Source organism: Eriocheir sinensis, chromosome 22 (assembly GCF_024679095.1).
Source record: "Eriocheir sinensis breed Jianghai 21 chromosome 22, ASM2467909v1, whole genome shotgun sequence".
Lineage (NCBI taxonomy): Eukaryota > Metazoa > Arthropoda > Malacostraca > Decapoda > Varunidae > Eriocheir > Eriocheir sinensis.
The window spans coordinates 13,631,342-13,655,881 of NC_066530.1; the positions used below are offsets into that span (position 1 = coordinate 13,631,342).

Genomic DNA, 24,540 nt, shown 5'->3' on the forward strand with positions numbered 1-24,540 from the left:
TAATTTCACTCATCATTTTTATTGATATGTATAGTATTTACAGAAACAGCAACGTGACTTGGGCTGCTGAAAAACACACACACACACACACACACACACACACACAGGCAAGCAAGCAAAACAGGATATCGAGTTAGCCAATCACCCAACACACACACACACACGCACACATAGCATACTAATATTAACTGCACAAACACCCCAAAACTAGCTAGATGATCTTACTCGCTATTGTCAAGAAGAGAAACAACTTATACTAAAGCCTCGATCATAGACTGTCTTAATCACACACACACACACAGAGGAGGAGGAGGAGAAAAAATAAGAACGCAGAGGAAAGGAGGGTTGATAAGATATGGGAAAAGACAGCAGCGACATATGACTTCATCCACCCAATTACAAAAACACTCGGTTATCAGAACAATACAGTCAATCTAAGGGTTTTAAGTGACCGATCTACGGGTTTTGGTCTTGTTGGAATGCGGTATATATCATGCTAGGAAGGAAGTCACAGTGTACAAGGAGTTTGGGTGCGAAATATACCATCAGAAGACTTGAATTGTTTTAGGTTCGTATTCTCAGAGACTTTGGGACACTGAAAAGGAACGTGTGTGAATAACAACGGTGCCAGATTGTTGTGCCGAGCCTCTGTGTTTGCCTTTTTCCGACCCAAAAACTGTCTCCTCCACCCCAATAACTGGCTTCATTTATAATTATCGTTAAAATGGTTAGTTATCAGAGTTTCTTGGCAATATTTTTGGGTCAGAAACGGAAAAATACTATGTTCTGAGTTCGACAATCTGGCAACGTTGGTGAATAAGGAGAAGGGAGGAACGAGGAGGAGGAGGACCTAAGAAGCGATACAAAGCGTTACAGGTCAAAAAAAGAAGAAATATTTCCCAGAGTAGGAATTTTAGTGGTGTTCAAAGTCTAAACGCTTCATTTGTAGACGTAACTTAGCTTTCCATACCATTTTCATACCTGCTCACAATTTTAGAGATTTGTAAACCTAACTTAACTTTGGGCTCAAACAAAAAATATTTCCCATGGCCACAAAAGAGATTGAAGTAGGAATTTTAGTGGTGTCCAAAATCTAAACACTTCATTTGTAGACATAACTTAGCTTTCCATGTCATTTTTAAACCTGCTCACAATTTTAGAGATTTGAAGACCTAACTTTTTTTCTTTTTTTTTTTTTGTATTTCGTTGGGGATCCTAACTTAAGATTTCACACCTGCTCACAATTTTAGAATGTCTCCAAATTCCTTCATTTTTAGACCTAATGCAAATTTCAACTGTATTTTTTCACTTGATGCCTGTAGGAATTTAAGAGATGTATCCAAAATCTATAAGCAATTCATTATGACGTAACTTAGATTTCCACATTATTTTTTTTTTCCTCGTGTCAGAAGTAATTTTAGAGATGTATCCAAGATTTCACATTAATATTTTTTTTTCCAAGTGTAAGAAGTAATTTTAGAGATGTATCCAAGATTTCACATTAATATTTTTTTTTCCAAGTGTCAGAAGTAATTTTAGAGATGTATCCAAGATTTCACATTAATATTTTTTTTTCCTGGTGTCAGAAGTAATTTTAGAGATGTATCCAAGATTTAACATTAATATTTTTTCCCCAAGTGTCAGAAGTAATTTTAGAGATGTATCCAAGATTTAACATTAATATTTTTTTCCCAAGTGTCAGAAGTAATTTTAGAGATGTATCCAAGATTTAACATTAATATTTTTTTTCCAAGTGTCAGAAGTAATTTTAGAGATGTATCCAAGATTTAACATTAATATTTTTTTTTCCAAGTGTCAGAAGTAATTTTAGAGATGTATCCAAGATTTAACATTAATATTTTTTTTCCAAGTGTCAGAAGTAATTTTTAGAGATGTATTCAAAATCTTAACCTTTCATTATGACCTAACTTAAATTTTCACATTATTTTTTTTTATCCTGGTGTCAGAAGTAATTTTAAAGATGTATCCAAAATCTTAAAAGTTTATTTGTAGGCCTAACTTAAATTTCCACACTTTTTTTTTCATCCTGTTGTCAGAAGTGATTTTCTAGAGATGTGTCCAAAATTTAAACACTTCATTTGTAAACCCAACTTAGATTTCTACATTATTTTCTTTTTCTCCCATTGTCAGAATTATTTTATATTTGAGATGCATCCAAAATCTGGTGAACATGACATACAGGAAAACTAATAAATAAATAAATATATGCAGTTATCTGATCAAAATCCCTTAAACGATTGTCTTTTCGCTGATATGGCACCGAAACCCATCCATTATAATCATGTTACAGTGGAAAACTTTTATAACAGTCTTGTACTTATAATTGTGTTGTGTGGCTCTCCAGTAGAAATGCAGTTACAAGATCGACATTGCTTATTAATCATCTTTTTACTGACATGGCACCGAAACACATCAATTATAATCATGTTACAGAAGGAAACTTTTATAAGTCTTGTACTTATAATTGTGTTGTGTGGCTCTCCAGTAGAAATGCAATTACAAGATCGACATTGCTTAATAATCATCTTTTTACTGATATGGCACCAAAACCCATCAATTATAATCATGTTACAGAAGGAAACTTTTATAACTGTCTTGTACTTATAATTGTGTTGTGTGGCTTTCCAGTAGAAATGCAGTTACAAGATCGACATTGCTCAATAATCATCTTTTTACTGATATGGCACAAAACACCTCGATTCTTTTTAGGAGCAGCGAGTAGCAGGCTTTTTTTTATTATTGTTTCCTTTTTTTGTGCCCTTGAGCTGTCTCCTTTGTTGTAAAAAAAAAAAATAAATAAATAAAATCTTGTTGCAGCAGTAAAACTTTCGTAATTGGGCCGTCTTGAAACCTTCATCGCTAAATACAGTCTTTCATGGTATGGTATTTGAAGTCATTGGTTCTGTAAGTTGTCTTGTTCTTACCACTTGTCTGAGAACACTTAACTTATCCCTTCATTGCTAAATACAGTCTTTCATGGTATGGTATTTAAAGTCATTGGTTCTCTGAGAGCACTTAACGTAATCCATTTATTGTCGTGTTATTTCTAAATACCTTAAAATTGTGGGGTCTCAGCACCGTCGCCAGATTGTCGTACTCAGAGCATAGTATTTACCTGTTTCTGACGCCCAACTATTGCCAAGAAGAAGAAGCCCAGAAAACAGTTTGGGGATAGGAAGTCGGGAAATATAATCAGCTGAGTACGACAATCTGGCAACGTTGGGTCTCAGGATCTTAATCACTTCATAAATCGTCTAGTTCCTCCTTTAATAGTTATTCCTTCCTCAACTTCCTAAATTGTCTTGTTCCCTCAGTAAATTCTTTCATCTTTAACTTCCTAGATTGTCTTGTGCCTTCATTAGTTCCTTCTTCTCAAGCTTCTTCAAGTTGTTTTTAACTTCCTCAAATTCTCTTCATTAAGTTTCTCCTTCCTTATCTTCCTAACTGTCTTTTTCTTCATTAAATTCCTTCTCTAACTTCCTAAAATGTCTTGTTCCTTCTTCAAGTTCCCCCTTCATTAAATTCCTTCTTCTTAAACTTACTCAAAGTGTATTATTCCTTCAGTAAGTTCTTCCTTCTCTAAGTTCCTGAAATTGTCTTCTTTCTTTAAGTTAAGATTGTCATTTACAACCTCTAATACCTCACACTCAGGGCAATACTCAACAACCTGCATCATAACAACCTTGCAGTGAGGTGTGTCAAAACAAAATAGCCAAGTTCTTAATGAATTTACAACCTCTAACACCTCACACTCAGGGCAATGCTCAACAACCTGCATCATAACAACCTTGCAGTGAGGTGTGTCAAAACAAAATAGCCAAGTATCAAACAACCAAGATCATAACAACCTTGAAGTAAAAAGATGTATGAGAACGAAATAGCCGAGTTTCTCAATACTTCATCTTATCATTCCTTCCAGCTGCTTGAGTGACCGTCCTGACACCTCATAGTCAGGTACAGGTGAATGACTTGCACAGGAACAAACTTACAGGATGATGTGTGATAAAAGTCTGGTCACTTTCTCAATCAATCATCATGTTATGCCTTACAGCTGCTTCTTTAACAGTTCTGGTACATCATAAATCAGGCAACAGCTGCTGAATACCTTGCACTAGAACAACTGTATAGGAAGAAGCGAGAGAAATGTCATCTGTTTCTTAGTAAATTGTCATGTTATTTCTTTCAGCTGCTTAAATAATGATTAATACATCTTTGGTCATGTTACAGCTGCTGATTATCTTGCACTAGACAACTGTACAGGAAGATAAGTGAGAGAAATGTCATCTGTTTCTTAGTAAATTTGTTGTTATTCCTTTCAGCTGCTTAAATAATGATTGATACATCTTTGGTCATGTTACAGCTGCTGATTATCTTGCACTAGACAACTTTACAGGAAGATAAGTGAGAGATATGTCAACACCACCTTCAGAAATCACCATTCTGTTTTGCGATATCTTTCAGCTTCATAAATAACGGCTGATACATCTTTTCATAAGGTAACAGCTGACAACCTTGCACTAGACAACTGTACGGGAAGATAAGTGAGAGATATGTCAACACCACCTTCATAAATCATCTTTCTGTTTTGCGATTTCTTTCAGCTGCGTAAATAACGGCTGACACATCTTTTCATTAGGTAACAGCTGCTGACTACCTTGCACTAGAACAACTGTACAGGAAAATGCATGAAAATGTTTGGTGGTTTCTTCAAAAATCGTCTCTCTTGCGATCTCTTTCAGCTGCGTAAATACTGATTGATACACTTAGTCGGTTAACAGCTGAATACATGCCGCACACTACAACAACCTAACAGGAAGATGTGTGAAAAAAGTGCTAGTCTAGTGACGAAAACTGGATATATAAAACTAAAGAGTACAGCGATTCATTACACCAAACCACTAAGTTCACCTGCTCCCCACTTAATATTATACAGAGCCAGACAACGACATATATACTTTTAGAGCTACAGTACGAAGGTCTTAAAAAGTCTTCCATAAAACCAGAAACTTTGGCACTGTTCTTGTAGGCGTATGGTGTCGGAAACTCCTCCGATTCTTAGGTAGTAGACGGAGAGAGTTTCACTGGTGTCTGTCTGGGCCCTGAATTGCCAAAACAAGCAGGCAGAACAAAGATACATCGGTCATCATTGTACGTCCTGGCTTGCCCAACTCTTCGGACCAAGAAAAGAAACACTGTCATACTAAAAAATTTCTGCACCATGACTTACTGAAACAAATACGAGGCAGAACACAAACAAATAGGTCATCTTTGTAGGTTCTGACTTGCCCAACTCTTCGGACCAAAAAAGAAACACTCATACTAAAAATTCTCTGCACCTTGACTTACTGAAACAAATACGAGGCAGAACACAAACAAACAGGTCATCATTGTACGTCATGGCTTGCCCAACTCTTCGGACCAAAAAAGAAACACTGTCATACTAAAAATTCTCTGCACCCTGACTTACTGAAACAAATACGAGGCAGAACACAAACAAATGGGTCATCTTTGTAGGCCATGACTTGCCCAACTCTTCGGACCAAAAAATAAATAATGTCAAACTTGTATTTTTCTGCACCCTGGCTTACTGAAACAAATACAAGGCAGAACAAAGATACATCGGTCATCATTGTACGTCCTGGCTTGCCCAACTCATCGGACCAAAAAATAAACACTGTCATACTAAAAATTTTCTGCACCCTGAATTACTGAAAGAAATACCAGGCAGAACACAAACAAATAGGTCATCTTTGTAGGTCCTGACTTGCCCAACTCTTCAGACCAAAAAATAAACACTGTCATACTAAAAATTTTCTGCACCCTGAATTACTGAAAGAAATACCAGGCAGAACACAAACAAATAGGTCATCTTTGTAGGTCCTGACTTGCCCAACTCATCGGACCAAAAAATAAACACTGTCATACTAAAAATTCTCTGCACCCTGAATTACTGAAACAAATACCAGGCAGAGCACAGACAAACATGGCCTTAATATATCTGTAGGCTCTGACATCCCAACTCATCTTCAGACCAAAAAAGAAACACTCATACTAAAAATTCTCTGCACCATGACTTACTGAAACAAATACGAGGCAGAACACAAACAAACAGGTCATCTTTGTAGGCCCTGACTTGCCCAACTCTTCGGACCAAAAAAGAAACACTCATACTAAAAATTCTCTGCACCCTGACTTACTGAAACAAATACCAGGCAGAGCACAGACAAACATGGCCTTAATATATCTGTAGGCTCTGACATCCCAAAACTCATCAAATCAACAGGCAACCCATAAATAATCTTGCAAGTATCTTTCTGCGCCCTGACTTGCCTAAACAATTACCAGGCAGAACACAAACGGGGTCTTCACTAATGTCTTTTTGCACTCTAACTTTCCTAAACAAATACCTGGCAAAATTCAAATAGAGTCTTGCAAATATCTTTCTGCACCCTGACTTGCCTAAACAATTACCAGGCAGAATACAAACAGGGTCTTAGCTAATGTCTTTTTGCAGTCTAACTTTCCTAAACAAATACCTGGCAAAATATAAATAAGGTCTTACTAATATCCTTCTGTGTCCTGACTTGCCAAAACTCACCAAATCAACATGCAAACCACAAACAGGGTCTTAGCTAATGTCTTTTTGCAGTCTAACTTTCCTAAACAAATACCTGGCAAAATACAAATAGGGTCTTACTAATATCTTTCCGAGCGCTGACTTGCCAAAACTCATCAAATCAACATGCAAACCACAAACAGGGTCTTAGCTAATGTCTTTTTGCAGTCTAACTTTCCTAAACAAATACCTGGCAAAATACAAATAGGGTCTTACTAATATCCTTCCGAGCGCTGACTTGCCAAAACTCATCGAATCAACACACAAACCACAAACAGGGTCTTCACTAATATCTTTTTGCAGTCTAACTTTCCTAAACAAATACCTGGCAAAATACAAATAGGGTCTTACTAATATCCTTATAAGCCCTGACTTGCCAAAACTCATCAAATCAACATGCAAACCACAAACAGGATCACACTAATGTCTTTCCTGGAACCTATCTTGCCAAAACCACTCAGATGAAAAGGCAGAACACAAAGAAATATGGTCATGGTACTACCTTATTAATTTTTTTGTGGACCAGAAATAGGGTCTCATTTAAAGAGCTCCAACTGACCAAGGTTCTTCAGACAGACAGAACACAAAACAACAGGGTCATAGTGCTTTCTAACCAATATTTTTCTGGGTCCTGACTTTCCCAAACTCTTCCATAATATTTTCTGGGTCATGACTTTCCCAAACTCTTCCATAATATTTTTCCGGGTCATGACTTTCCCAAATTCTTCCATAATATTTTTCTGGGTCCTGACTTTCCCAAACTCTTCCATAATATTTTTCTGGGTCCTGACTTTCCCAAACTCTTCCATAATATTTTTCTGGGTCATGACTTTCCCAAACTCTTCCATAATATTTTTCTGGGTCATGACTTTCCCAAACTCTTTCATAATATTTTTCTGGGTCATGACTTTCCCAAACTCTTCCATAATATTTTTCTGGGTCATGACTTTCCCAAATTCTTCCATAATATTTTTCTGGGTCCTGACTTTCCCAAACTCTTCCATAATATTTTCTGGGTCATGACTTTCCCAAATTCTTCCATAATATTTTTCTGGGTCATGACTTTCCCAAACTCTTCAGAACAACATCCAGGACACAAATACGGTCTCAGCAAGAGCTATGAAGTTTGACACACGATAAATTCCTCCGATGCATTATGGCTCAAAAAGAAATGATAAAATATTGACAGGTTTCCCTAAAAAGAATTGGAAACATCATAGAATCTTTGATGTACTATGTCATATCCACACACACACACACACACACACACAAACACACACACACGTACAGTCATATTCACAAATCAAACAAGCTAGTATTAAAACAGATGCACCTTAAAAATTGTTCCCTTATCAGCAGTGAAGGATAAATATATGTCCGTGCAACCGAAAACCGTGAAAACAAACATAATAATAATAGTAATAATGATAAAAACAGAAACAATTATGATGGTCCTGTATTAGGCACCATCGTTTTACGCCGCACGTCTGTCGGATAAGTAAAGTGTTTTTCTTAGGATATCCTGTACTTCAGATATCAGAGAACTGTTTTGTCTCTCGTCATTTCCTGCCTTCCAAGAATTCAAACTGTTCATTACGTAAGAGATTATATTATCCTGTTCGCATGAATTTAGACAAGAGGAATTTAGGTCAACACTTCTGAAATCTATGTAAATAAAAAATAATATATATGTACTGTTATTGAACTATATAGTATACGACATGTGAGAAGTAGAATATAGATACACCTCAAATTTAATAATGATAATATATACTGGTTATAAGCTAATGTGCACTATATAATGTGAAGTAATAAGTAAAGGAAAAAACTTGAATTCCAGATATCTAACTAAAATTGTGAATAAAAATAATAAAATGTACTGGTAATAAGCTAAAGTGCACTATATGATGTGAAGAAGTAATAAATATAGAAAAAGCCTTGAATTCCAGATATCTAACTAACATTCTAAATAAAAAATAACAACATGTACTGGAAATAAACTTATGTGCACTCTACTATAATGCGAAGAAGCAACAAATATAGAAAAAAAAATGAATTCCAAATATCTAACTAACATTCTAAATAAAAAATAACAACATGCACTGGAAATAAACTTATGTGCACTGTATATATGAAGAAATAATACAGACAAACCTTGAATTTCAGCCATGCAACTAAAACTGTAAATGAAAATAATAATAATATATGCCGTCACTAATTACTGAAGTGAACTATATATGTGTCGCTGCCTGCTGAGGTGAGCCAAGCGACAGGCAAAAGAAAATGAGAAAACAGCGATTGACATTAGGTGATCATTGCTTGTCTTAGGAATCCAAAAGAAAATATTTGACCATAATGACACAACTTTGAATTTTAGTCTGAAAAGTTGCCTCAAAACACCTGAAGAGTTGGTCAATGCAAGGCTAGTGATATGTAAAGATTGACCCCCATATCGCTTACCTCACATCAATAGGGAGCGCCACATATGTGAAGTAGAATATGGATAAATTTCGAATTCCAAACATATAAGAACTAAATACTTGTTGAATCGTAATATCAATTGTTGTTAAAATGCATGATATAGAGCAAAATCTTTAATATCAGTAGAAAGTATAATGAAACTGTGAAAACTTGAAGGAATAATGAAGATATGATGAGAAAATGAAGAGGAAATGAAGAAAAAATAATGTGAAGACATAGATATCAACTGTTAAGATGCATAACATAGAGAGAAATCTTTAATATCAGTAGAAAGTATAATGAAACTGAAAACCTGAAGGAATAATGAAGATATGAGAAAATGAAGAGGAAATGAAGAAAAAATAATGTGAAGTCTTAGATATCAACTGTTAAGATGCATCATATAGAGAGAAATTTGTAATATCAGTGGAAAGTATTATTAAACTGTGAAAACCTGAAGGAATAATGAAGATATGATGAGAAAATGATGAGGAAATGAAGAAAAAATAATGTGAAGACTTAGATATCAACTGTTAAGATGCATAACATAGAGAGAAATCTGTAATATCAGTAGAAAGTATTATGAAACTGTGAAAACCTGAAGGAATAATGAAAATACGATGAGAAAATGATGAGGAAATGAAGAAAAAATAATGTGAAGACTTAGATATCAACTGTTAAGATGCATAACATAGAGAGAAATCTGTAATATCAGTGGAAAGTATAATGAAGCAATGAAAACCTGAAGAAATAATGAAGATATGAGAAAATGAAGAGGAAATAAAGAAAAAATAATGCGAAGACTTAATGTCAACTGTTGAGATGCATCATATAGAGCAAAGTCACTACAACACACAATATTCAATGTCACAGAATGCCGAGTCAGTTTCAGAAAAATAGACCAGCATCAAAAGCTAAATGTAAACCTTTGAGGAACTTCTGTAGATTGTCCGAGTAAGTGTATGAAAGATTCCATTTCGGGTGCATTGGTACAAGGAGGATAGCAAGTGATAGAATTCTACTGTAAATGCATGGGAGATTATGTATTGGGTCTCCGGGACTGTTTTACATCTTTTTTCAGAAATACCACCATAGCAACATCACGCTAACCTTGAGTCGTGAACCTCGTAACTCTTCCTGCTACAATATTTCTCATTCATGGCTTAAAGACCAAAAGGGAATCAGTGAGTCAGATATATTGTTTCAAAGGCCTTGTTATGTCATTTTCAAGACTAACGCCAGAGCAATGTCACACTAGCCTGGAGTCGTGAGCCTTGTAACTCTTCCTGCTACAATATTTCTCATTCATGGCTTGAAGACCAAATGGGAATCAGTGAGTCAGATATATTGTTTCAAAGGCCTTGTTATGTCGTTTTCAGGACTAACGCCAGAGCAACATCACGCTAGCCTTGGGTCGTGAACCTTGTAACTCTTCCTGCTACAATATTCCTCATTCATGGTTTAAACAGCAAAAGGGAATCAAAGAGTCATATGTATTGGGTTTCAGGGGCTGTGTTATTTTGTCATTTGGGACTAACACCACAGCAACATCACGCTAGCCTTGAGTCGTGAACCTTGTAACTCTTCCTGCTACAATTTTTCCTCATTCATGGTTTAAACAGCAAAAGGGAATCAAAGAGTCATATGTATTGGGTTTCAGGGGCCGTGTTATTTCGTCATTTGGGACTAACACCACAGCAAAGTCACACTAGCCTTGAGTAGTGAACCCCATAACTCTTCCTGCTACAATATTTCTCATTCATGATTTAAACAGCAAAAAGGAATCAAAGAGACAGATGTATTGGGTTTTCAGAGGCTTTGTTATATCGTTTCTCAGGACTAACACCACAGCAACGTCACACTAGCCTTGAGCAGTGAACCCCATAACAATTTCTGCTACAATTTTCCTATTTAGCGGTTTGGCATAGTAGGGTGAGCAAGGAGACGCACCCCCCAGCATATGCCCCCATTGATTAATTGATGGTTTAAATAGCAAAAGGGCATCGAAAAGACAGATTCCAGGCACAAGATACATGAAACACCCACTCACTCAAGTATCGTAAGTATTGTACGGTTCATAATCTCTCCACTGAGTACATAGATAGACAAAATTATTCAAGTTACTCCTCTATGATGCTACGGACTATGCACTGTACTTTTACGGTGACAAATATTATGTTTTATCCTGAAATATATGACTTTTTAAATGTGTGCAAGGGCAAGTGTTATTCTTCAATGCTTCCGACTCTCACAATTAATATTTCCAAAGGCTTCAAGGGAGATAAGTCAGGTTCTCAGGAGTGATTTTTTACATTCATGGTGCAGAAGCCTTGTCAAACTATCACTAGGCTCATAAAACTGTCCATGGAAATACCCACAACAACCTCTATGAAAGCCTTATCAAACTGGTCAAACTATCACTAGGCTCATAAAACTGTCCATGGAAATACCCACAACAACCTCTATGAAAGCCTTATCAAACTTGTCAAACTATCACTAGGCTCCATGAATATATCCACAACCTCTATGAAAGCCTTATCAAACTTGTCAAACCATCGCTAGGTTCATGAAACTGCCCATGGATATACCCACAACAACCTCTATGAAAGCCTTATCAAACTTGTCAAACTATCACTAGGCTCCATGAATATATCCACAACCTCTATGAAAGCCTTATCAAACTGGTCAAACCATCACTAGGCTCATAAAACTGTCCATGGATATACCCACAACAACCTCTATGAAAGCCTTATCAAACTTGTCAAACTATCACTAGGCTCCATGGATATACCCACAACCTCTATGAAAGCCTTATCAAACTTGTCAAACCATCGCTAGGTTCATGAAACTGCCAATGGATATACCAACAACAACCTCTATGAAAGCCTTACCAAATGTGGGTGAGCAAGTCCCAAAATGTTTGAGAATATGACCCAAAGACTTATGATATGCACAACAAACAGTGAGCGGGAGGGAGGGGGGAACAGTGGAGGTAGGAAGGGAGTGACGGAACCCAATCAATCTCACACAATACATTAGTGTCCACATTACCTACGTGAGCTACTACAGGTACAAGTGTGTGCAGTGAAGAGTGTGTCAATAGTGATTAAGCCCATATAAGAAGTCAGGTTAGCTACAGTAAAAAGTCTGTTGGTTTGAATAGCATCTGCCCTGCACCTGTTCCTGTCCTTTTCTTATTCAACAGCATCACACAGAAGCTATAGACTATGTGCCTTGTTTCCTTCTTCTCCTTCTTAACCCCTTGACTGTGGATTTCCTACAAGAAGACATCAAGCTACAGGAATGGAACAAAAAGTGCCTGCTACAATTAAGTGAAGAAAAATATAAAGTCCTGCACCTCGGGAGGGGAAATCCAGCATACCAATACCACATGGGAAACACTCCACTATGCACCACAGAGGCAGAGAAACACTTGGGAGTATATGTTACCAAGATGCCAGCGAAAGCCAAATCCGTGCCAATCGCAGTGAACGGGTTAATTAATTACTACATCCCAAAGGAGTTGTATATCAAATGCAAGTCATACACCATGGCAGTCACTGTAAATAAAATTCGTCTGTGCCACTAACGGACTGGGATTGTTGAAGGGGCCCCTTGAGAGAGCCTACCACTTTTATAAAAAAATAAATAAATAAAAATAAAAAAAGAAAATCACCATTAGAAAAAGTAGTATCGAGTTATAGCTTCCTGCCTTTAAGAGTTCAGAGCACTGAGATATTTGAATCAGAGGAATTTGCATTAACTGTCTTTTCTTCTAAATTTTAATAACTCTTTCAATCATCTTCATTCTCTTTCTTTTCTCCTTCCTTCCGTACTCACACATACAATCTCCCGTTATATACGAAAAGTGCTTGCAAACTCAATTATCTTCAAAAGTCGTGCTCATTCATATTAACTGCATGTCATTTGCCGAATATAGAAAATAAATGAAAAAAATATACTTCCTAACCACACACAATTTTCTTTATCTATTTTGCATTTCTTTATAGCCCAGATGACCTCCTCCCTTCTTGTAAATTTAATAACTCCTTCAATCACCCTCATTCTCCTTTTTCCTGATTTCCTTACGATACAAAAAGTGCTTATTCATATCAACTGCATGTCATTTAGGAGCAGTGAGTAGCGGGCTTTTTTTTTTTTTTTTTTTTTTCATTGTTTTCTTTTTTTTATGCCCTTGAACTGTCTCCTTTGCTGTAAAAAAAAAAAAAAAAAAAGCCTAATAGAGAAAATATATGAAAAAAAATACACCTCCTAACCACATACAATTTCCTTTATCTATTTCTCATTTTCTTTTTAGCCCAGATCACGCCCTCCCTGCAGAGCCTTTGTCCTAGTAATATTCAAAACACTAGACGATTGATTTATTGTCACAACTACCCTGTAACATTCAGCAGTACTCCGGCCTTTATTCTCAGACACTTTCAGCACTCACATCAACCACTTCCAAAGGCCACAACGGAAAAGCTGGAAAGTTTTGTTTAGTCGGCGCAACATCTGTGGTCATACGCCGGAGAGAGACAGAAGGGGAAGGAATTAGGCCACAAAGGAGATTAGTTACGTTCTCATGAGTGTTTTTTCATATTCACGGTGCAGAAGCCTTGTTGAATTATCGCTAGGCTCATAAAACTACCCATGGAAATACTAACAACAACCTCTATGAAAGCCTTGCCGAGTGTGGGTGTGTAAGGCGTGAAATGTTTGAGAATAAGAGCCTCATCAGATTCATAACACCCAAAGCGTTCATTCCTAACCATTGAGCTTGGTACTTCACTAGCTAGAGAGGATGTTGGATATCTCTCAGGCAGCAGAAAAGTGCCCCTACTAATAAATATTAAATGAAAAGCAAATAAAATAAATGAATAGATTAAGTAGCTCGGTAATAACATAAATACACGACTTTCTTTTTCACGCTAATACTGACTGGGATCCGGCAATAATTTTAGCTGATAATGGAAACTGTTAGAGGAAAAGTACGATTTGCTATTTTTTGCATACTTTATATCTTATTTCCTGTGGCGATACGTTACTTATTTTATCTTCTTTAATTTAACACGCAGTTGCCAATGTCTTTTTCCTTATTGTTCCGTTTAATATTCAAGATTTTCCCGAGTTAAGTGATTCAAAAGAGCGAGTAATGACATGCTTACACTCCTTCTTTCCCCTGTCTTTTGATTTCCTCTGCTATATCACTGCTCAAATATGGTAGACTTAGAAAAATGTAAAGTAAAAAGAGTAGGAACATCAGAATCATTCCTGAAAACATACTAAAACTCCTCTTCCCGTCCCTCTATTTGGTATGCAGTTTTTTTTTGCATACTTATAACATGTTTACACGCCTTTCTTCTCTCATATTTTGATTTCCTCTGCTATATCACTGCTCCTAGATGCTAAACTTCAAAAACCATAAAGGGAAAAAAGTAGAAACATCAGAATCTTTCCTGAAACATAATAAAACTCCTCTTCCCATCTCTCTATTTGGTATGCACTGTATCACTGCATAAAGACGCTACACTTCAAAACATGTATTAACTCTTAGACAGCGGCAGTATTTCAAGAGTAGCTCCCCCAAAACATCATCAGAATCTTTCCTGAAACGTAGTAAACCTCTTCCCATTCCTCTATTTGGTATGCGCTGTATCACTGCTTAAAGACGCTACACTTCAAAACATGTATTAACTCTTAGACAGCGGCAGTATTTCAAGAGTAGCTCCCCCAAAACATCATCAGAATCTTTCCTGAAACATAGTAAAACTCCTCTTCCCATCTCTCTATTTGGTATGCGCTGTATCACTGCTTAAAGACGCTACACTTCAAAACATGCATGAACCTTAGACAGCGGAAGTATTTGAAGAGTAGCTCCCCCCAAAATTAATATACAGTCACTGCCGACCTTAGAACCATTGCATAAATATAGTTACGCCACATAAGAGGTGTTTTAACTATCATCCATATATAGATTCTACCGCAGTCTGGAAGTGTTGTTATATTTCTGCCATACAAAACTGACTGACTGAATTTTGGACTGTCTATATAGAGTTCCACCGCTGTCTAAGGGTTGAAAATTTGGGAATATCCGAGTGTCTGAAATCATAACCCATTCATTTCCCGTTCTCTTGCTCTCCTCTGCACTGTGTCACTTCTCAAAAACTCTACACTTAAAGACATACAAAAATTACACTAAAAAGGGATGTACTGAAATCTTTGGAAGACCTTAAAAGAAAGACATGCACACTGTAACAGAAAAATTGGGAATATCCGAACGTGCCTAAAATCATAACTCTTTCACCTCCCCATCTCGTTCTCTACAATGTGTCACTTCTCAAAAACTCTACACCTAACGACATACAAAAAATACACTAAAAAAGGGATGTATTGAAATCTTTGGAAGACCTTAAACAAAAAAGACATACTGTAATTAATTATCGTCTGACTGTAAAAGAAACTGTCATGAGGGAACTATCAATCTTTGGTAAAAATAAAGTCCATGAATAAATCTTTGTTGTAAATTCATCAGTTGAGCATAATAAAGAAGTCCTGAAATGTTTGAAAATATGGGCCTGTTCAGATCCATAATACCCTAAGCGTTCATTCCTAACCAGTGAGCTTGATACTCCACTAACTAGAGAGTACGTTGGATATCTCTCAGGCAGCAGAAAAACCAATAAATAAAAAGAAAAACAAATAAAGACTACTCTCACACACGCCACTGGAATGTGTGACTCGTATGATCCCTATGCAAAATCTGTTCGTGAAATCGCTCTCCATGGAAGCTTTCGGGATCCTAACCTAAACACGTATGTCAGGGATTGCCTCCAGTATAAGGAAGTGAAAATGTGCCGATAGAACTGTGCACACAACCAACTCAAAATCAGAGTGCCGAGAAAACCACAACTCATCGAAAAGTGGAATTACGAAACGTGCCACAACTGTCACCATCACCATCACAACTGTTCTCACCATCACTAATACCATCACAACTATCATCACCACCGTCACCATTATCATCACCCTCTTTAATACCTTCCCTATCACCTGCTTTGATGGCACACACACACACACACACACACACACACACACACATACTAATTAATGCCCACCAAAATACTTTCGTTTCTCCAAGTAATCACATTATATCACATAGCATAGGCAAATAATAGCATAATAATAACAACAATAATAATGAAAATAACAATAGGAATAAAATGCATTGTAAAAATCATTCTAAAGGCAAATAAAAATAATTCCATTTTTAAAAGCTCGCGAAAGAAATAAAAATGTCTCGGAAATCAATATAAAAAGATACGTAAATAAGGGTCATCTTTGAACGTCAAGAATCACAATTATATGCAGCGCCTCGACAGGACACAAACCCATCTCGGCACCGCACAATTCTTCAGCCACTTCTCCAGCTTTCCTTAAAACAAATCTCACACTCATGGATATACGAATGAAAATACACAACACACAAATACACACACACACAGAAACACACACACACACACATGCACCAGAATTTGAACCCCTTTTCCTACCTATCAACATATATTATCTGTTTTTGGCATTAATTCACGTGCTTCAAATCTCACTCTTGTGCAAAAATAACTGATAATACACAATAGAATATACATACACACATACCGACATACAAGAATTTTTCCCTCATTATCTTTCCTATCCATTTATATTAATCTGTTTTGGGCTAAATCAATGGTGTTAGAATCTCACTCTTGTGCAAAAATAAGTGATAATGCATAATAAAATCTTCAATACATACATACAGACATACATACATACAAGAATCACTCCTCCATTATCTTTCCTATTCATTTATATTAATCTGTTTCGGGTTAAATCAATATGGGTTTAGAATCTCACTCGTATGGCAAAATAACTGAGAATGCACAATAAAATCTTCAATACATACATACAGACATACATACATACAAGAATCACTCCTCCATTATCTTTCCTATTCACTTATATTAATCTGTTTCGGGCTCAATCAATATGGGGTTAAAATCTCACTCGTATGGCAAAATAACTGAGAATGCACAATAAAAACTTCAATACATACACACATACATACAAGAATCACTCCTCCATTATCTTTCCTATCCACTTATGTTAATCTGTCTCGGGTTCAATCAATATGGGGTTAAAATCTCACTCGTATGGCAAAATAACTGAAAATGCACAATAAAAACTTCAATACATACACACACATACAAGAATCACTCCTCCATTATCTTTCCTATCCACTTATGTTAATCTGTTTCGGGTTCAATCAATATGGGGTTAAAATCTCACTCGTATGGCAAAATAACTGAGAATGCACAATAAAAACTTCAATACATACACACAATACTCATTTCTTCATCACCTTTCCTATCCACTTATGTTAATCTGTTTCGGGTTCAATCACTGTGGTTAAAATCTCACTCTTACGCATAAATAACTGAGAGTACACAACAGAATCGCCTATATAAACACACCTTAACCATAATCAACCTTAGCCTCACTGTTCACTCGTATAAATTATGAAGTTCTCTCTTAAAACAACATAGATAAGCTGCTCGTGATGGTATATAATGTGAGTCTTCAGTGTTACTCTTTTTGGGCATTGGCAATTTCTCTGTAGCTATGTCAAAAATTTTACTGTATTGTCAATTTTAACTGACTAGCAACACAGTGAATAAGAAAGTCAATTCACAGACATAATCAACGTACTTTACCTTCCCCAACCTACTGTCTTAGTTAGGGGTCCATTTCTCTGTAGCTATGTTGATAATTTTACTGGATTGTTGATTTTAACTGACTAGCAATGCAGTAAATCAAATCCTCACCTCACATAGACAAAATCGAGGTGAAAGCAAACATAGCAGAACCTCATCTCAATCAACCTCCTCTCACCTACTGTCATCTCTGGGGCCATTTCTTTGTAGCTATGTTGATAATTTTACTGGATTGTTGATTTTAACTGACTAGCAATGCAGCAAATCAAATCCTCACCTCACAAAGACAAAATCGAGGTGAAAGCAAACATAGCAGAACCTCATCTCAATCAACCTCCTCTCACCTACTGTCATCTCTGGGCCCATTTCTCTGTAGCTATGTCAAAAATTTTACTGCACTGTCAATTTTAAAAGACTAGCAACACAGCAAATCAAATCCTCACCTCACAAAGACGTAATCGAGGTGAAAGCAAACATAGCTGAACCTTGCCTTACTTTACCTACTGTCTTGTTTCTGGGGCCATTTCTCTGTAGCTATATCAATAATTTTACCATATTGTCAATTTTAGCAGCAAATCAAAACCTCAAACCTCACCTCACGCAGACATAATCAAGGTTAAAGCAAACACAGCTGAACCTTGCCTTACTTTACCTCCCTTTACCTACTGCCTTATTTCTGGGGCCATTTCACTGTAGCTATATCAATCATTTTACCGTATTGTCGATTTTAGCAGCAAATCAAAACCTCACCTCACGCGGACATAATCGAGGTTAAAGCAAACATAGCTGAACCTTGCCTTACTTTACCTCCCTTCACCTACTGCCTTATTTCTGGGGCCATTTCACTGTAGCTATATCAATAATTTTACTGTATTGCTGATTTTAACTGACTAGCAATGCAGCATATTAAAAACGTCACCTCACAGACAGAAATAGCTGAACCTTGCCTTACTTTACCTCCCTTTACCTACTGCCTTATTTCTGGGGCCATTTCACTGTAGCTATATCAATAATTTTACTGTACTGTCAATTTCAACAGACTAGAAACAAAGCAAATAAGAAAATCAACCCCACAGACATTATCAGCTTACTCTACCTTGCCCACCTACTGCCTTATTTCTGGGGCCATTTCTCTGTAGCTATATCACTAATTTTACCATATTGTCGATTTTAACTGACTAGCAACACAGCAAATCAAAACATCACCTCACAAGACGTAATCGAGGTTAAAGCAAACATAGCTGAACCTTGCCTTACTTTACCTCCCCTCACCTACTGTCTTGTTTCTGGGGCCATTTCTCTGTAGCTATATCACTAATTTTACCATATTGTCGATTTTAACTGACTAGCAACACAGCAAATCAAAACGTCACCTCACAAAGACGTAATCGAGGTGAAAGCAAACATAGCTGAACCTTGCCTTACTTTACCTCCCCTCACCTACTTGCACATGACCAACTGGTGCAAGACTTTCCGCGTGGCGTGTCAAGAGGCCGTTGGGGGCTGGGTGCTGCTGGTGGAGGACTGGGTGAGGGGGCAGGGCTGGTCGTCGGGGTGCCCCACACACGCCACCACCGGCACATGCCCCGAGTCCCACATCCCCGGCCCACACAGCTCGCACAGGCCCACTAGTGTACAGGGGAGGTGGCTCATGCTGCGGTACTGGTGCAGGAGACCCCGAGCCTGAGAGAGAGAATGGGAAGTGTAATGAGAGAACGTATTGTAATGTGTTTTTCCTCCCCCACCCGAAATTGACTCTCCTTTGGCTACTCTTTACTTTTATCTTTTATAGGAGCGGCGAGTAGCAGGCTTTTTTTTTTGTACTCTTTTTATTGCCCTTGAGCCGTGTCCTCTGATGTAAAAAAAAGAATGTAATGTAGTGTGTCTTTGTTTGGCCAACCTACTTAACGGATGCTTGTTGCTGTTGAATGATTGCAGCAAAACAGGGAGTGAAAATGGGAAATGTAAGAAGAAAATGCAATGTAATGTGGTATAATGTGAGTCTTTGTTTGGCCAACTGACTTAACCCCTTGACTGCGGATTTCCTACAAGAAGACATCACCAAGCTACAGGAATGGAACAAAAAGTGGCTGCTACAATTCAATGAAGGAAAATGTAAAGTCATATACCTTGGGAGAGAATATCCAGCATACCAATACCACATGGGAAACACTCCACAATCCACCACAGAGCCAGAGAAAGACCTGGGAGTATATGTTACCAGGCTACCAGTGAAAGCCAAATCCCTGACAATCGCAGCGGACAGGTTAATGGAAGATGAATCGACACCAACTGAATCAACAAGTGCCAATACTAATGACACCCTGGAACTGCCTACACCCACACAAAGACCCGAACCAACACCAAAGAAGTAACATCAGTTGATTCGAATGGTGTGACGAACGCAGTACTTTTGCACGTGGCTGTTGAATGAACGCACCAAAACAGGGAGAGAAAATGGGAAATGTAATAAGAAAATGCAATGTAATATGATGTACTGTGATGCGAGTCTTTGTTTGCCCAACCTACTGAACGGAAGAAGAGTGCCAATACTAATGACGCCCTGGAGCTGCCTACATCCACACAAAGACCCGAACCAACGCCAAAACAATAACATCAGCTGATTCGAATGGGGTAATGAACGCAGTACCTTTGCATGTTGCTGTTGAATGAACGCACCAAAACAGGGAGAGAAAATGGGAAATGTAAGAAGAAAATGGAATATAATATGATGTAGTGTGATGTGAGTCTTTGTTCGGCCAACCTACTTATAGCCCACTCTCACACCAGGATCACGGACGACACCAAAACAATAACACTGGTTGCCATAAGAGGTTGCCGTCACAGAGCACTGCCAAAAGGCTTATATTAACCCGTCCACTGCGATTGGCATGGATTTGGCTTTCACTGGTAGCCTGGTAACATACACACCCAGGTCTTTCTCTGCCTCTGTGGTGGATAGTGGGGTGTTTCCCATGTGGTATTGGTATGCTGGATATCCCCTCCCAAGGTGCAGGACTTTACATTTTTCTTCACTGAATTGTAGCAGCCACTTTTTGTTCCATTCCTGTAGCTTGGTGAGGTCTTCTTGTAGGAAATCCACAGCCAAGGGGTCAAGCATACAGAACATTCAACATTTAGTATTGAAGCACCCCCATATATTTATTTATTTATTTATTTATTTATTTTATTTTTTTTTTATTTTTTTTTTGTCTCGAGAAAACAGGTGCATCTTCAAAGGTAAATACAACCAGGTAAACACACACCTTCTTCAGCACCATCTGTCCCTGCATGTGGCCGGCCAGGGACGTGAAATACAGCAGTGTCTCGTCCGGCCTCAGGTTCTGGTCCACCACATCCGCCCCGTAGATGCTGACGATGGCCACCGAGAGGAAGAGGTGGAAGTAGTCCGTCTGGTAGTTGCTCCAGCACGCCTCCCACATGGCCAGCGCCTCGTCCTCAGGAAACTCCCTCTTGAAGCATCTTGAGGGGGAGGAGGATAGCAAAATGAGGAGGGGGAGGAGGAGGATAGCAAAATGAGGAGGGGGAGGAGGAGGATAGCAAAATGAGGAGGGGGAGGAGGAGGACATAAGGTTTAGAGGTGGAGAAGGATGGGAGAGAGGAGGAAAAGGAGGACAAATTGAATGACATGGAAAAGGAGCAGACAAGGAGTAGAGTTGGGGTGCAAAAATGAGGGAAATGATGGATAATATGGAGAAAAAGAAGGAAGGGGATGGCATGGATGAGGAAATTGAGAAGATGGTTGTGTTAGAGGAGGAGGTAGAAAAGAAGAATGAAAAGGAGGAGGAGGAAGATGAGGATAAAATGAAGCAAATTTATGAACTCACTCAGGAAAAAGGAACAGGGTCACATTTCAAAACAAGGTCAGAATAAAAAGAGATCCTGACAAAAACTTAATAATACAATAACATTAATACACATACAGCTAAAATCATGGTTGGCATACAAGAAAATTAATCACTTGATCAAAAAATACAGTAAAACAGAGACCATCACCACAAGAAGACATGAATAAAAGTGTTACTCATTCATGAAACAACAATTAGCATCATCTCTTAAAACAATAAATAATGATATATACACTTAACCCGGTAGCAGCGACGGGCCAAATTTGTGGCTTTACCGTGTAGCAGTGACGGGCCAAATTTGTGGCTTTACCGTGTAGCAGTGACGGGCCAAATTTGTGGCTTTACTGTGTAGAAGCGACGGGCCAAATTTGTGCCATGATTTAAACCCCAAAAAATAGATGATACATAAACTGATCACAAATGCTTCGATATATATTATGAAATGGTTTGTGTAAGTGATGATTTTTTCTCATTTTTCTCGCTTAGAGGGGCCTTTAAGAAACATGATCCCCGCAGCTACCAGGTTAAATATCAACACCAACCTCAAAACACAACAAAGAAAAAAAATCCTATGAAACAAAAGGAAACAAAAATATCAAAACAAAAAATAATACATGTAAAAGAACATATCATAAAAATTCAATAGTGTCAAACCCTCATTACATACACAAATATCTATAGCCAATTATCATCATCATTAAAGGCAAACATAATGACCCCAGCTCATCATAATCATCATCATCAGGACACTCACAGCAGGATCCAGCGGTGGCAGAAGAGCAGGTCCATCCCGTCCTGCTGGTTCGCCATGTGAGTGAAGAACCGCGGAGTCATGAGTCGCAGTAGCTCCCTCAGGTAACTCTGGAGGAGGAGGAGGAGGAGGAGGAGGAGGAGGAGAGGGGCGAAGAAAGAAATATTAATTGTTTTCCGTGTCTGTAATATTGGGTGTGCACAAAATTACATTCTCTTGTATTTTTCTTTTTTCATCCTTATTGTTTTTTTGCAAATCATGGCAAAAATTAACAAAGAAAGATCTCGTAATGTTATATATAAAGTCTCGTTAGTAAGGAAGCATAGATGAGTTTTTCTGAGTCAAGACGTATGGTAACTGTTCGGGGCTTTGTTAGGTTAGGTTAAGTTTAGAGAATTTTCAAACATATGATAGGCAGCAAATTATGGCATAAATTAACAAAGAAAGAACTCGTAAAGTTATATAGAAAGTCTCATTTAGAAAGGAAGAATAGATGATTTTTCAGAGTCAAGACGTATGGTAACTGTTTGGGGTTTTGTTAGGTTAGGTCAAGTTTCGAGAATTTTCAAACACATGATATCCAGAAACCTATAGCATAAATTAACAAAGAAAGCCTTCACTTTGTTACATAGAAAGTCTCAATAGTAAGGAAGCATAGATGAGTTTTTCTGATTCAAGATGTATGGTAACTGTTTGGGGTTTTGCTGGGTAAGGTTAGGTTAAGTTTTGAGAATTTTCAAACACATGATATCCAGAAACCTATTGCATAAATTAACAAAGAAAGCCTTCACTTTGTTATATAGAAAGTCTCATTAGTAAGGAACAATATATGAGTTTTTCTGAGTAAAGATGTATGGCAACTTTTTGTGGTTTTGTTAGGTTAGGGTATCTTCAAATACATGATATCCAGAAACCTATTGCATAAATTAACAAAGAAAGCCTTCACTTTGTTATATAGGAAGTCTCATTAGTAAGGAACAATATATGAGTTTTTCTGAGTAAAGATGTATGGTAACTTTTTGTGGTTTTGTTAGGTTAGGTTAAGTTTAGGTCATCTTCAGACATAAGATAGCCAGAAACTAATAGCATAAATTAACAGAGAAAGACCTCCCTTTCATAGATAATAAGTCTCATTACTGAGGAAGCATATATGATATTTTGGAGTCAAGACATATGGCAACTGTTCAGGGTTTTGTTAGGTTAGGTTAAGTTTAGAAAATTTTCAAACATATGATGGGTGGAAAATTATGGCATAAATTAACAAAGGAAGAACTCATTATGTTATATAGAAAGTCCCATTTAGTAAAGAAGAATAGAAGATTTAACTGAGTCAAGACGTATGGTAACTTTTTGTGGTTTTGTTAGGTTTGGCTAAATTTAGGGTATCTTCAAACACATGATAGCCAAGCAACTTATGGTATAAATCAACAAAGAATAACCTCACTTTGTTGTATAGGAAGTCTCATTAATAAGCAAGCATATATGAATTTTCTGGGTCAAGACCTATAGTAACTGTTTGGGGTTTTGTTTTGTTAGGTTAGGTTAGGTTAAGTTTAGGGTACATCTTCAAACACATGATAGGCAGGAACTTATGGCACAAATCAACAAAGGAAGAGCTCACTGTGTCAGATAATAAGTGTAATTAGTAAGGAAGCATTTATGAATTTACTGAGTGCATATCATATACTAACTGTTTGGATTATAGTTAGGTAAGGTTTAGGGTCCCTTCAAGCACATGACAGCAAGTGACTTATGGTATAAATCAACAAAGGATTAGGTCATTTTGTTATATAGAAAGTCTTATTAGTAAGGAAGCAAATATGATTTTTCTGAGTCAAGACATATGGTAATTGTTCAGGGTTTTCTTAGGTTAGGTTAAGTTTAGGGTATCTTCAAACACATGACAGCCAGCAACTTAAGGTAAAAATCAGCAAAGAAAGACTTCAGTGTGTTATATATAAAGTCTCATTAGTAGGAAGCATATCTGATTTTTCTGAGTCAAGATTTAAGCATGGTAACTGTTCGGGGGTATTGTTAGGTTAGGTTAAGTTTAGGGTATCTTCAAACACA

At 37.3% G+C, this 24,540-nt stretch overlaps 1 protein-coding gene and 1 long non-coding RNA gene across 51 annotated transcripts in view; one reads left to right on the forward strand and one right to left on the reverse strand.

Moving 5' to 3' along the window:
• LOC127002100 (TBC1 domain family member 16-like) overlaps positions 1-24,540 on the reverse strand; it is a 41,264-nt gene continuing 16,724 nt past the window's right edge. For 3 of the 50 annotated variants that reach the window (XM_050867610.1, XM_050867662.1, XM_050867661.1), the window contains exons 12-18: positions 22,474-22,580; positions 21,117-21,333; positions 18,596-19,533; positions 10,520-18,433; positions 6,090-10,221; positions 3,870-5,357; positions 1-3,808 (exon numbers count right to left, since the gene is read on the reverse strand). In XM_050867610.1, the coding sequence (XP_050723567.1) occupies positions 19,336-19,533; positions 21,117-21,333; positions 22,474-22,580 (522 nt within the window). In that variant the 3' untranslated portion in view covers positions 1-3,808; positions 3,870-5,357; positions 6,090-10,221; positions 10,520-18,433; positions 18,596-19,335. Of the gene's footprint in view, positions 3,809-3,869; positions 5,358-6,089; positions 10,371-10,519; positions 19,534-21,116; positions 21,334-22,473; positions 22,581-24,540 lie in introns of all 50 variants that reach the window. The other 47 variants (XM_050867651.1, XM_050867657.1, XM_050867652.1 and 44 more) reach the window with 47 other exon arrangements.
• Positions 5,160-6,279, forward strand: LOC127002102 (uncharacterized). Its single transcript, XR_007755720.1, has 3 exons — positions 5,160-5,295; positions 5,536-5,885; positions 6,134-6,279. It is a non-coding gene; the product is annotated as an uncharacterized LOC127002102 (long non-coding RNA).